This window comes from Rhineura floridana, chromosome 11 (assembly GCF_030035675.1).
Source record: "Rhineura floridana isolate rRhiFlo1 chromosome 11, rRhiFlo1.hap2, whole genome shotgun sequence".
NCBI classification, from domain to species: domain Eukaryota; kingdom Metazoa; phylum Chordata; class Lepidosauria; order Squamata; family Rhineuridae; genus Rhineura; species Rhineura floridana.
The window spans coordinates 54587832-54601342 of NC_084490.1; the positions used below are offsets into that span (position 1 = coordinate 54587832).

General features: G+C 42.3%; 1 protein-coding gene and 1 long non-coding RNA gene across 6 annotated transcripts in view; one reads left to right on the forward strand and one right to left on the reverse strand.

The window, feature by feature from the left end:
- The first annotated feature begins 271 nt into the window (after nt 1-271).
- FMNL1 (formin like 1) overlaps nt 272-13511 on the forward strand; it is a 133152-nt gene continuing 119912 nt past the window's right edge. For 3 of the 5 annotated variants that reach the window (XM_061592183.1, XM_061592184.1, XM_061592186.1), the window contains exon 1: nt 11170-12529. In XM_061592183.1, the coding sequence (XP_061448167.1) occupies nt 12374-12529 (156 nt within the window). In that variant the 5' untranslated portion in view covers nt 11170-12373. Of the gene's footprint in view, nt 568-11168; nt 12530-13511 lie in introns of those variants that run through there. The other 2 variants (XM_061592187.1, XM_061592185.1) reach the window with 2 other exon arrangements.
- Nucleotides 6345-12175, reverse strand: LOC133368082 (uncharacterized). The gene is made up of 3 exons (XR_009758580.1): nt 11578-12175; nt 7931-8045; nt 6345-7489 (listed from the first exon to the last, which is right to left on the reverse strand). It is a non-coding gene; the product is annotated as an uncharacterized LOC133368082 (long non-coding RNA).

The following is a 13511-nucleotide window of genomic DNA, read 5'->3' on the forward strand; positions in this document are numbered from 1 at the left end:
AGGATTGTAAGGACTATTAAGATATTGCATGTGAAGCACTTAAAATAATTATAAAAACATTAATTCCAAAACAGTAGCTGCATGTAGCAAAAGGGAAGATAGTGAAGCAGTAGTTGTGTGGTAGCTGACATGGGAGTATAGGGTATCAACTGACCTACAGGAACCTTGCATAACCCAGTCAGCTGATCTGTAAAAATAATCAGATGGGAAGCCTTTGGGTATGGATCAGAGTAAGGGCTGGACCAGGGATATAAAAACTGGAAACTCTTCTGTGAAATTTCTGAGATCCTAATACGGCTAACGCTGAACCTCCATTCTGAGGCCCTTGCTACACTGCAATTCTTGCAAACCTTGCTGCCCTCCTCTGCCGCTATTTCAGGGGCAAGCTTCACAGGGACACAATATCGTAGCACCTTAAAGGCATTTTTATTGCAACATTTGGCTCATCAGTGTTGCCATCATGGATGAGTAAATATGGATGTACCTGTGGGAAGAAGGCTCCAAGCTCATGCAGTATTTGACCTTTTCTAGACTTTAAGATGCCAAAGGACTTTGTCTTGACTGCAGGTAAATATTTCAGTTGCTTTTATAACAAACAGTTGCTGTCTGAAATTTGGAGAGTAAGACCTGATTTTTGGTGATCACTCTCTGATAGGTTTAATTGTTACAGCCAAACAATCACTTTATAATTGTTACCTTCTGTTCCATGGGATGAGTATTTTATTGTCTTGCATCTGCACTGGGAATGAGAGGTAATATTTACTGGGGTAAATAATTTAATAAGTAGATTTTGGCTACCCCAGTAGATAGTAACTCTCTGCCTTAAGATTGATTGAGTGCGATGTTGCTTTGGAGGGATTTCATGGGCCAGAAAGTAATGGCAAAGTGGAAGGATTTTCATTCCCTGCCCTGTCAATCTAGACACCACTTAAACCACATAGACAAAATCACATGGCTGTACTGAAAGTTCAGTGTTAAATCCCACCTCAAGTCCATTCTGTTAACTGGATCCCTAAACAACTGTGATAAAAAAAATTGAAATCCTTCATGAAAGTTATCCAAATTCTGTATCAAGGAATGCTCACTTCTGCAACCTGTATTAAAATAAACATTTTTCCTATTTTGTTATTCAAGGTGGGGATATGGAGCCATGTAGGATGAGAAAAGTCCACCCACAACCACTGAAAATCTTGTTCAGTCACCCATCAGCCTTCTGAGATTGCATTGCTCACATAACTTGGAGCATGTCAGTCCAATCATGAGGGTTAGAAATGTGCTCCTGCTTTTAAAAAAAGAAACAGAATTTTAGAAAGCTAAATTCTATATCCAATGCTACATTTTGAGTTTTCTACATTCCCTTGAAGTCCCAGATCTCCCTGTGGCTGTTCTTTGAAAAACTGGAGATAAGTCTACTTACCAAATGTGGATGCAGAGATGAAGAGCTTACTGCTGGTTAAACTAATTGTCTCTATGCAGTTTGACATGTTTTGGTAGGGGACAGAATATCGACAGGTTTATTACTAGTGCTTATTCTGTGTTTACGCAATCAGTGGTGCACAGGTCAGGACAAAATTCTGTTTCCCAACTTAACGATTTAACCTTGGGTATGTATGTGAACATGCTAGAGCCAAGCTGGTGATCATCGGGGTATCTCTGCTGTGAGTAAACTAGTTCTTGCCCATTGGGGTTATCCACAGTCATCTCTTCTGTGTTACGAGTGTTGTGCCACTCCACACCATCTTCCTTTCTAACTGCTTTCCATTGGAATTTATGCACATCACCATTAAATAGTAATTTGTCTCTCAGCAGCAGCCACTTGGCAGGGGATTCAAAGATCGCTGCAAAAGTCCATTAAGCATGTGCCTTGTTTGCATTTTTCCTTCTGTTGTAAATGTAGAAACTAATGGAGAAAATGACGTGTGCATTAGAAGCAGCTGGTTTCTTATCCTAGTTCCCTACTCTAACCAATAGAGCTCGCTCTCCTATCCCAACTGTGTGCCCTGCTTGATTACCTATTCTCATAATCTCTAGACTCCCCTGCCCTCAGCTTTAAGCCTCGGTTATGACAGAAGTCTGTATCTAGCATTGTGTGCTCTGTAGGAGTGCAGGAAAAGGGCCAAATGTAGAAATGTGTACATAATAACAAAAAAGCTTGAAAGTGGCACAGGCAATGCTATCTGTGGATATGCCCTGACATGGGTGGGGAAGATCATAGAACTCCTTAACTTACTGAGGAGCTAGGAGCAATGAAATAGATGGCAAGATGACTAGAGCAATGGCAGAGAGAAAATCAAAAGCAAATATGATCAAGCATAGCTTAGAGCCCATTTTGTGCCTGTTCCGTGGAGGTGACTGAGGCAATAAAATCTTGCTTTTCCGCCACCATTATATCTGTTCAGTCCCATCCGATTAAGCTTTTCCATGTTGTGGAGGATCTGGTCCAGCTTCATCCTTGGAAAGAAATGGAGTCTTCAGAAACCTGCAGTGACCAATTTGCAAAGCGCTCTGCAGATAATCACTCAGATCTGCTCTGACTCGGACTCTTGATTGTTCAGTGGCAGTCCTGGAAGATACTATGGATTCTTCACATCAATTTTGTTGGATGCTATTCACTTTCTGTCTCCTGGTGATGTAGGCAGGATCCTTGGAAAGGTGCAACTGAGGGGACTTCCGGGAAGGGTGACTTAGCCTGTGCCTGCTCTTGAGACGGGCTCCTGCCTCAAAAGAAGCTTATTCAGATATATCAGTCAGATTTTTTCTTTTTTTGACTGATTAAACTTCTCCCGGGTAGGGAGAAACGAAGAGATTAACCTCAAAGCCTATTTTTGTTGGGACGACCAGATCTCATTAATTTATGGGACGAGGTCCAGCCGACGAAGGTGGGACGGATTTTTAACAACAAGCTCTATCTGGAAAAGCGAACGTTCATCTTATCTTCTAAGAGAGAACGCACTAACAGGCAAGCACCCTTCTTTCTATATTTTTCTTTTACTTGACTTAAATTGTTGCTGTTTAAAAGAGATTTGCCAGATTGATCGGTTTTTGACATCTCACTGGGGAGCCATAACTTCTCTCTGCTACTCACTAATTAATAGCTTATCTCTGTTTTTGTTGCAAAAAGCTGTCCTGGATTTGCATTCTAAAGATATACACAGAAGAGGGATTTCTATTCCAGATTTTTATTTTGAAGAATATTATATTGTCTGAGACTACTCTCTTTTTGGTCTATTTTATTTTGACGAATCTGTTTTCTGACGACCGCCATTAATTGTTTCGATCCTGGGAACTGCATTTTGTTTACTTAAGTATGGAGAGATAAGGCTGTCTGCTCTGTTTATACTGTGATGTCACCAAGTTTGGAGTATTAACCCAATTGTTGCTGAAATAAGAAGTGGTTTTCCTATATTTTTCTTTTAAAATAGCAATTAAGAAAGTGGCTGAGAAGCTGGAAATAACTATGTTTCAGAAAATAATGGATGAGATTGAGATAACGAAACAAAACCTGCGACAGGGTTGTAAGGAGCTGAAAATTGAATTGAGTAAAATGAAGCAGGAGATTAAAGATATAGGGGTCCCTGTGAGAGAGGTGACCCTGGAAGGGGTCCCTGTGAGAGAGGAGACCCCGGAGATTGGAACAAACGTGGAACAGGAAAAAGATTTGGAGTCTATGGACTTTAGAAACAAAATTTATTGTTTGGAGACACAGGAGATTAAAGACATAGGGGTCCTTGTGAGAGAGGAGACCCTGGAGACTGGAACAGGGGTCCCTGTGAGAGAGGAGACCCTGGAGACTGGAACAGGGGTCCCTGTGAGAGAGGAGATCCCGGAGATTGGAACAAACGTGGAACAGGAACAAGATTTGGAGTCTATGGACTTTAGAAATAAAATCTATTGTTTGGAACTCAATGTTATCTCTGAAGAAATTAATGAAGATTCTAGAGATAAAGTTATCAATGGCATGGATAATCTTCTGGACTGGAATGATGTGATGGAGCCCAATATAGAGAAAATCTATGGAATTAATTGCAGCCATGTGACAATGGAAAAACTTTCAAGAGATGACCCAGTGTATTTTGAAAAAAAGAACAGAGATATGATTTTACAGCAGTATTTCAGCAACCTATTCAGAATGGATGGCAAGAAAATATTTGGGATAGAGGTAATTCCCATCAGACTCTTACTATATGACTATGGCTTTGACAGCAAGATTATTATGGAATACTGATAATGGAAGATTGGATACTGAAATTACTGGACTTAACAAGACTACTGAAGATGGAAGATGGAAAATGGAACTAATAGGGATAATAGAACAATGGCTACTGAAATTACTGAACCTAACAGATTCTGATGTGATGGATTAATTGAAATGTTTATTTTGACTATGGTTATGACAACAAGATTATCATAATTAGTAATGAGATGGATTAATCGATATGCTTATCTGGAAAAAAAAATTGATAGATATATTTCTTAAAGAATTGAAACCTCTCTTTGACTTTTTGTGGAAAGAATAAAGTAATGTTTATGAGATTTGATGATTAAGTAAGATAACTACTGGAGGAAAGTGATTTTATAATATGACTTAAGAGACAGGATTGTTATATATTATAGACTTATAACTGATTTGATCTTTGACAAATGGGAAGTCAATATTTTACTCTTTATTTTTTATTTTTGTTTTTTTTTTTCTTTTTTTCTTTTTGTTTAACTATTTTTGATTTTGTTTTTTGTCTTTGAATGTTTTATGATTTTGTCTTGTATGTTTTATGAAAATCTGAATAAAAATTATTGAAAAAAAAAAAAAAGGAAAGGTGCAACTGAACCCCTGTCTACTTGGCCATTGCCTGTCTGGTTTGTGAAATCTGCTCAGTTGGACATAAATACCAGAATTAGCAATGTGATGAATGCTTTTCTTACAGAGAGCATTGTTTCTACAGCGTCAAACACTGTGGTGCAATATTCATTGCGTGTGTGGTAGAATTACTGTATCCCTCTGATTTGAGCAGCTATCACCCAGTGTCAGGTGTCGGATACTGCTTTTTTGGGCAAGGTGTGTGAGCAGGTGGCAGTAACTCTGCTCTAGGGGATTCTGGATAAAACTGATTATTTAGATCCATTCCAGTCTGGTTTTTGTCTTGGGTATGGGACTGCAACTGTCTTAGTTGCCCTATTAGATGTCTTGTACCAGGAGATACACAGTGTGGAAGGGAGCACAAACCTGTTGATTCTCCTGGATTCTCAGTTGCATTTAAAACCATGCACTGATGTGGCACTGCACATTTCTAGGAGTTAGGACCCAGGAGGTAGTAATGGGGAGTTACTGCTCTCCCCCTTAATTTCTGTGGGTTCTGCAGGATTCAATCTTGCCCCCTCCCCATGCTGTTTAAACATCTACACGAAACCGTTGGGTGACGTCATCCAGAGATTGGGATGCGGAGTCAACAACATGCATGAGACAGCGCTCTCTCATTTAGATGTGATCATCAGGCCACAATGGAAAAACTGAACTGCTTTCTGTCCGTTGTGAAGGACTGCATGGGACAAAAGTTGAAACTTCATCCAGAGAAGAAGAAAGTTGGTAGGTGGACTGTTTGATGTAGGGTTGGGTATTCAGCTTATTTCAGATGAATTCATCCCACCACCACCCATCCCCTTGTCAGGTCTGTAGCTTGGGGGATGATCCTTGGATTGGCACTACTTTTTGAAGCTCAGGTGGCGAGGGGTACCTTTTTTGAGCTCTGGCCCTTCCTGAGAAAGTTGCTATGGTCTTGCTATATTCATTCATGTCCTAGACACATACAGGATAAACTACTGTAATGTACTCTATGTGGGATGGCTCTTGAAAAGCATTCAGCAACTTCAACAGGTATCAAATGCTGCTGTTAGGATGCTGGCTGGGACTAGGCATTCAGAACATACAATACCCATTGTGCTCAATTGCCAGTTTGTTTTCTGGCTTAATCCAAGGTGCTGATTTTAACCTTAAGTCTTATGTGGTTTGGGACCTCAAGGACCACCTTTTGTGTGTGCTTCTCCCTGCGTTCTCCACTTAGAATCTGTTCTGGGATCCACGGCCCCACAAGATAAAGCAGGCACTTTCTCAGGAGTTCCCCACTTTGTGGAGTGCCCTCCCAAGCAAAGTTTGTCAAGCGCCAAATACTTTTCTTCTTTTGCTGTCTCATCAAAACACAGCTGTTCCGGAAAGCTTTTAATTGATTGTTCCCTCGTCTTTGTTTTAGTGCTATTCTTCAGGATTAATGTTTTTTGTGATGTGAATTTTATTTTTGTAATTTTACAATGGATGTATTCATTTTTGTTAAATAATAAAGACAGACCCTTCCCTGATATCCATACATTGGATATTTTGTTAGAATTGGGGCCAGGATACATAGAGTTGTACTTGGATCCCATTTAAATCAATAGGACAAGTTACTTGTGACTAGTCGGTCCCTTTCAATGGGTAAGTTCAACTGTCTGGATACAACCCATTGTACCAATCAAGTGTAAGTTGGTACACTGAGCTATGGCAAATGTGGGATGTGTTGCAGAAAAACTGACCTGCCAACTTAAATTAGCTAAAGGCAAGGATATTTATATAATATGGTATGATTTTATCTCACGTGGAAATCACAGACATATTGCAGCAACTTTTATCTAAGCCTATCTTCAGATTTTGGAAAAGGGACTTAGGTACAAACTAATATTATAATAGAAAATATCCAAGTTGCCAGTGGATCTTGCACACATGCTTACATGTAAAAATGAAAAATATGTTAAACATATTACCTTCTGTCAGTAGTAACCAGTTGTAACTGTCTACTAGAGAAAGTTTCCATGCGATTCCTTTGTGCAAACTTCAGGAAAGGTGTGTAATGTACATAAATTAAGTAGTGTTTGTCCTGTCAGAAATATCCTAACCTGCTACCATTCTGTGTTGCAAGCTACTGTTAAAAGAACAGGACTGGTAAAAAAAAATGAGTGTACCCTTGGACTAGACAGTTTTGAATTATATATACACATGCCACTATGTAAAATGCAAATAGTAGAATTGTTTCTGTAACAAAGCCTATCCCTGGAAGCCACAGTTGTGTAATCTAAAGCCTAAGACCTTTCTGCTCTTTAAAAGTTACATGAGCTCCAACAGGTGGTTTTTCATGTTGCACCATGATGGGCAAAAGCAACTTCAATAACTGCACATCACCTGGTGTTGCATTGTTGCAGAAGCATCTCAGGGAATGCATGTGTTCTGCACTTTTTTTAAAAAGTAAACATTTCTTTTACAGGTAATCTGAAGTTTTCTGTCAAAAGCTGGATTCTGTTATGCATCGTTTCTATAATTCGCAGTGTGTTTTTGCATAGAGCTTTGCAGGATATTGAAGCTCTATCCCTTCCATTTAAAGTTTTATTCATCTTCCGCTCTCACTTCAGAAAGGTTTTAGAAGACATTGCTTCACCTTCAGCTTTGGCTGTGTATCTTAACCATTACCTGGGGAGTAAGGGGAGAAATGAATAATGTATGCTGCTGTAAGTTCCTTGGGATAAAACTATATCCCAAACATTTTCAATCATTGCAGCCACAAGCCTAGAAATTTCTTAAATGAGAGCTGCAACAAAATATTGCAGTGTATTTCTTCGGTGTGCTTTTTTTAAGGGTCCTGTTAACCTTGAAAAGGAGCCTTATAGTGCTGTTCAGGCCACGCTCTGTAGGGGAAAATACATTTTTACTATTTCCCCATTATCCATGCCCTTTCTCTGCTATATAGTGGTTGAGCGCTCTTAGTTGAGACTGTCTGCTAGCCCAAACCTGAGGATGTTGTTTTTGGGTGGGATGCTCTGGAAAAATAATGTCCCCAGATAGTACATTGGTAGTTTTTAACCTGATGGCACTCATTCTTCTTAACTCTAATCCCATGTCCAGGATACTCACTATAAACTGTTAAGGCGGTGGTTGGAAATCTGTTGCCATCCAGATGTTGTCGGACTCCAACTCTCACCAGACCTAGCCAGCATGGCCAATAATCAGGGAAGACGGCAGTTGTAATCTAGTAAGGTATGGAGGGCCACAGGTTAGCCACTTCTGTTTCAGACCCCCTTTTTTGTCTCCAGAGAGGTCAGTCCAGTTCATAGAAAGCAACAAAGCTTGGATTTGAGTGTAGCTATGATTAGGCAGCAGTGTTTTTACACACGTACAGAGTAGCAGTGTATAGATTTTGCATTTAGTCTTCAGTGTGAACACACAGTTCCTCTCCAGGCAAGGAGCCGAGTATAATTTTCTTACCTCTTTGCCCTCAGATCACAGACATTTGCCAGACCATTTTGGGCTTGTTTTGTTTTAAAAAAATTATTTACACATTTCAATACCTTTGGGAATCCTGTATGTTTGTTTATTAATTATTTGATTTATATCCCACCCTTCCTCCCAGCAGGAGCCCAGAAACTGTGGGTGGGGGAATGTCCTGTGTTGCTTACAAACTGATAGGCACTCAGCCAGCTAAGCTCACTATTAGACAAATGAAGCCTGCAACAAAATGCTGACGTGTATCCTTACCCCTTAAGAGAAACACTCCATGCCAAGGCTCCAGCCAGCCTGGAACAGGCACCTTGTTCAGACCTTAGGGAAGATGGGCGAGTTTCAGAAGGGATTGCTGGTTGAGGTTCCCACCAGCCAGCTATGCTCTCTTCTAGAATACTAGTTGTAAGGGGGCTCAAGCAGACCAATTCACTCTCTTCCCTTCCCCACTCCCAAGTTTTCTTTTCTAACTGTCATACAGCATTCCTTGGCCCGTGGTGTTCATGGAAGGACTGTGGCTCAGTGGTAGAGCATCTGCCTTGCATGCAGAAGGTCTCAAGTTCAATCCCCAGCATGTGAGAGGCTCCTGCCTGAAAACCCTGGAGAGTTGCTGCTAGTCGGTATAGACAGCCCTGAGCTAGATAGACCAATGGTATGACTCTGTATAAGGCAGCTTCCATGCTGAGCTGTTTTGGGGTTGCCCCCCTTCGTTTTTGATTTTTAAAAAAAAAAAAAGATCTTGGTACTTTTGCAAACCTTGGGATTCCCTCTCTCGTTTCTCAATAGCCCTCTTTTGACTCAGTTTCTGTGAGTACTGCTTGGGGTGGTGATAGCGATGATGAAAGCTGAAGTTTGTTGGCAACTGCATTATACCCACCATCACAGTTTCTCGTTTTCTGTGAAATTCTAGTATACCTCTTTGTGTGTTGCTGCCAAAGCATCCTCTGCAAAGGAGCTCAAACCAGACCTCTGGGAGTATGCAGCAGGAGGCTTCTTAGGAAGCTGAGAAACTACTCTATGCCGACCGTGCTGGTGACTGCCACAACCCATGGTGGCCAATGTAAATCTGTATGAAAGAGTGATTTGGTTTTCAGGGAAGAATTATTTTAGACAGGATGTTCTGACTGTACAAGTCATGCTAAAACCAGTAACCGGGAAAGTCACTTCTGAATTGTCCTAATGAAAAGTGGAGGAAAAACAAGTGTTAAATTAATGTGTATTTTAGTCAATGACAACTTAAAAATATCCAACTTTCAGATTTGTTTTACTTACAGCCAAGTAAATGTAGGCAACAAGGAAGGCTCCCTAGCTAGACTGGAGGTATCATTCACCATAACGGGCCAGCCAGCATTGGAAATAAATCCCCAAGAATGAGGGAAGCGAGTTAGGTTTTTGCAAGAATATTGAGGAAAAAATGCAGATCACTTCTGTAAACGGTGGATCAGATTCACTAATATTAAGCAACCTTCCAAGGGCAGGGGTGTAGCAGTTTGCTTGGTCTTACAGAACAAAAAACAGCAAGCAGGTGATACAACTTTTCTAGGTCCAAAAAGAAGGAATGTTGGACTCTGCTTTGTACCAAGCCAAGGCTATTTATGCCTCCAGTCCAGTGCGGGCTGTGGCAGTGGCTCTGAAAGGTCTCGGAGAGCTTTTCCTCACCATCTCCTCCTTGAGCCTTTTAACTAGAGAGGCCAGGGCCTGAACTTAGAGCATCCGCTTTGCATGCAGAAGCTTCCAACAGATTTACGGCCCTTTCCGGAAGGGCTGAATGTGAGCAAATGCAGTTAATTGTACTTGAGTTTCATTATGGCTGGGAGTTAGGACTAAAGGGCTACACCAAACATCATACAGGAAAAGTGGCTGAGGAGAAGGAGGGGTGGCGGCATAGGTGGGTTTAGGGAGAGAGTTCCTGCATAGTGGTCACCGAGAGAAAATGGGGAGAGTTGCATTGGTGAGCAAGAGACCTTCAAGAGGCTGAGGGTGGTGGAGTTTGAGGAACTAAGATTATGGGCACAGATGGAAACTTTCATCCTGGCTGGGGAATCTGTGGTTCTCCAGATGTTGTAGAACTCCAGCCCTCATCAGCCCCAGAAGCATGGCCAACAATAGAGTATGGTGGGAGCTGTAGGTCAAAAACAACTGGAGGGCTATGTGCTGACTTTAATCTACCAAGACTTTGAACAACATTTGCTTTAATATGAGCCCTTTATTTTTTTGCTATCTTTGGCAAACTAACATCAGTGTAACAACAGCAAGTTTTAGGAATTGGAAAAGGCGGAAGAAGAAGAGTCCTATGTGACTCAGAAGCTTGTTTCAAGTTTGGTAGAGGGAAAGAGCCATTTTCTCTAGAAGCCACTAGAGGGAAAACGGCGCGGCTGGCGCGCTTTTGCAGAATGCCCCTCCACAGCGTCCGCTGCAAAGAAGACATGATAACCCCGATGCAAATCGATTTGGCAACGCCGACCACTTCCTGAGGCTTACCCCTCTGCTTTCATTGGGAATTGCCTGGATCCTGGAAGAATCTAATGGTTTGAGGGGTGGCGGAATATGGGGCACCCAGTAAGCAGCAACGCATATTATTCAAAGTGACTGTGTGCTTCTCCCCTCCATTAAAATGTGGCACAGCTGTTAGGGACATACGGCCCTCTTCTCCCCTTAAGTACAATGCACATAATCCCCTCCAAAAGATATTGTAGATGAAAATTGCATTCTGCGCCACCGCCGCCCTCCACCACCCCACCGGCCCATTTTCTCTTAACAGCGCATCTTAAATTTTGCACCAGAGCAGAACCCCGTTCTGAATCCACCCCCTTAGAGGAACCGATATAATGGTTACTAAGTGGTCATGGTCAATCAGAGTGCGCCTGCCCTTTTCTGTTCGGAACACCATCACCATCAGCTCCTCTCCAGGCATGCTCGATCCCTCGGCGCGCGCATATATATTCTTCGTTCAAGGATTAAGTTCCTTTAGATTAACTATTTTAACGAGCGCGCGTGCACACATACACGCACACACACACACACGAGACACGACTGAAATCCGTGGGCTTTGAGACCCAGAAAACTCCGTCTGGCCTGGTTCACGCTTCCATTCTATCCTCTGCTGTTATCCCTGCTCTAGATCCTCATTTCTCGAGCAGGTGACTCGGCTATTTCCTTCGCTTTCCCCGTCTCCCTCTCCGCCTCAGGCCATGGCTATTGCATTTGGGAATGGGCGAGCCCTTGCGTTTTTCCCTCTCGCTGCTCCTGCCGCGGTCGTCTATTCCCCAGCTTTGGCGACCTACCCATCTTCGCTGCCTTTGCAAAAGCCGTGTGGTCCTCCTGCAGCTGTTGCCTTCTGCTGCTGCTCCTCGCCAAATTGAGCGCAGAGAGGGGGGGTGCACATACTAGGTTGCAACCCAAAAATCAGCTGCAGCTGCAGGCTTGAAAAGTTACTGCTCCATTTTTATTTTTAAAGAAAGCACCTGCATTTTGACTTCCTGCGTTCTGAGCACAACCGCTGTTTCTTTCGCTCCTTCCTCTTTTGGGGGGAAGAGAGGGGGAAGTTTACCAGAGCGGCTGACTTCTCTCTCCTCCAGAGCACACGCTGTCGTTCAGCTTGAAATTGAGGAGAATGGGACTGTTTTTTTAGACAGGAAAAGGGACGTCTTGGATTCTGTTGGGGATGCACTAGGCAGCTTGGAACCGGAGAGAAACTGAAGGCACAGCTGACCATCATGATGGTGGCACTCGTCCCAGAGGACAGGCATTGAGAAGTCACCTTGTTATTGGGCGACCCTCGACCAGTTCAGCTATTTCCAGGAACTCAGGCCCTAGGAGCAGAAGCATGGACAACCGGCTGGACTGACCCTATGCATCTGAGGAATCTCTTGTTCACACGTGTTGAGAGTTCCTGGAGCAAACACTCCACTCCCTTTTCCTCCGCTTCCAATTTGGCTGGGTTGAAAGTTGCTGGGGTTTTTGGTTTTTACTGCCTCTGACCTTTTTTTCTCCTTCCCTAGGGGGGAAAAATCCTGGATATTTTAATTTTATAGTGCTGTTTATTTTTATTATTATATTTGGTAATAGTGCAGTCTGAGGATGGGCAATGCCGCTAGCAGCCTGGAAATGTCTCCAGCAAAGGAGATTAAGAGCCAATCAACAGCCTCTTCACCTCTGCCCCCCAAACAGCCAGTGCCCCCCAAACAGCCTATGCCCAGCTCTGGAGAACTGGAAGAACGATTCACTCATGTGCTGGTAAGTTTCTTATCAGCCTTCATTAACCTGGCTGTACCTCTTCATCCTTTCCTCCTCCCCATGCACATACTCCATCCCTTAATGTCACTTTTCTTCCTCATCTATAACCCTAAAGACTGACCAGGTCTGGGTGGGAAGGGGGAATATCTAACACACATGCACATACATAAATGGAAAACTAATCTAACAGAAGGTTAGGGCAGTCATACTTGCAATCATTGTCGTTAAATAGAGGTAAAAAGATGAATTCCCCACCCTCTCCAGTGTATATGTACAGTGAAGTGGGGATTTTTTTAAAAAAACACAACACCCAATATTACTGGTATTGAACAGATAATTCTCACTCCAACCTTATTTTTCCAGGTTATCTCATTTTACTTAACACTTTGGGTTGCCACATTTTTCTGTGGCAAGCAGCATCATGTGCAGTCTGCAAATTGAAAATCTGCAACAATTCTAAAATGGTCAAAATGAACAGAGCTTGAGATTATCTTGAATGTATCCACACCTTGCCTTGAGTGGGGGATCCTCATTCAAGTTAAGAGGTGCATGACTTCTGATCCATTAATCTGGAGGTGCGGGTGTTCTTGTGTAGTCCCCTGCCTGTCTTCCCAGGGAGGTCAAATACTCTCAGTATTTCCTGAGACTTGCTGTTGCAGACGGCAAACATACTGGATAAAAGGACTATGTTCTACAGCCTCCGATGTTTCCCTACCAAAATCCCCCAGGGCAGTTTCTTCACTTCAGGGCCATTGATCACTGTAATATATATGCTCCTAAGGCCTTGCTCTGAGTTTGGTGTTTGCAGATTTTGGCACACATCTTGGGCGCTCCTTCTGATGTGCATACCCAAGTACTAATGTGCCCCCCTTCCTTTTGAACCATAGTTCCCTCCAAAATTTTAATAATAATCTGTACCTGCTGTTAAGGAATTACTTTGTATTTGATGTATCCTCTTATGAGCTTTGCAGCTATATGGTGT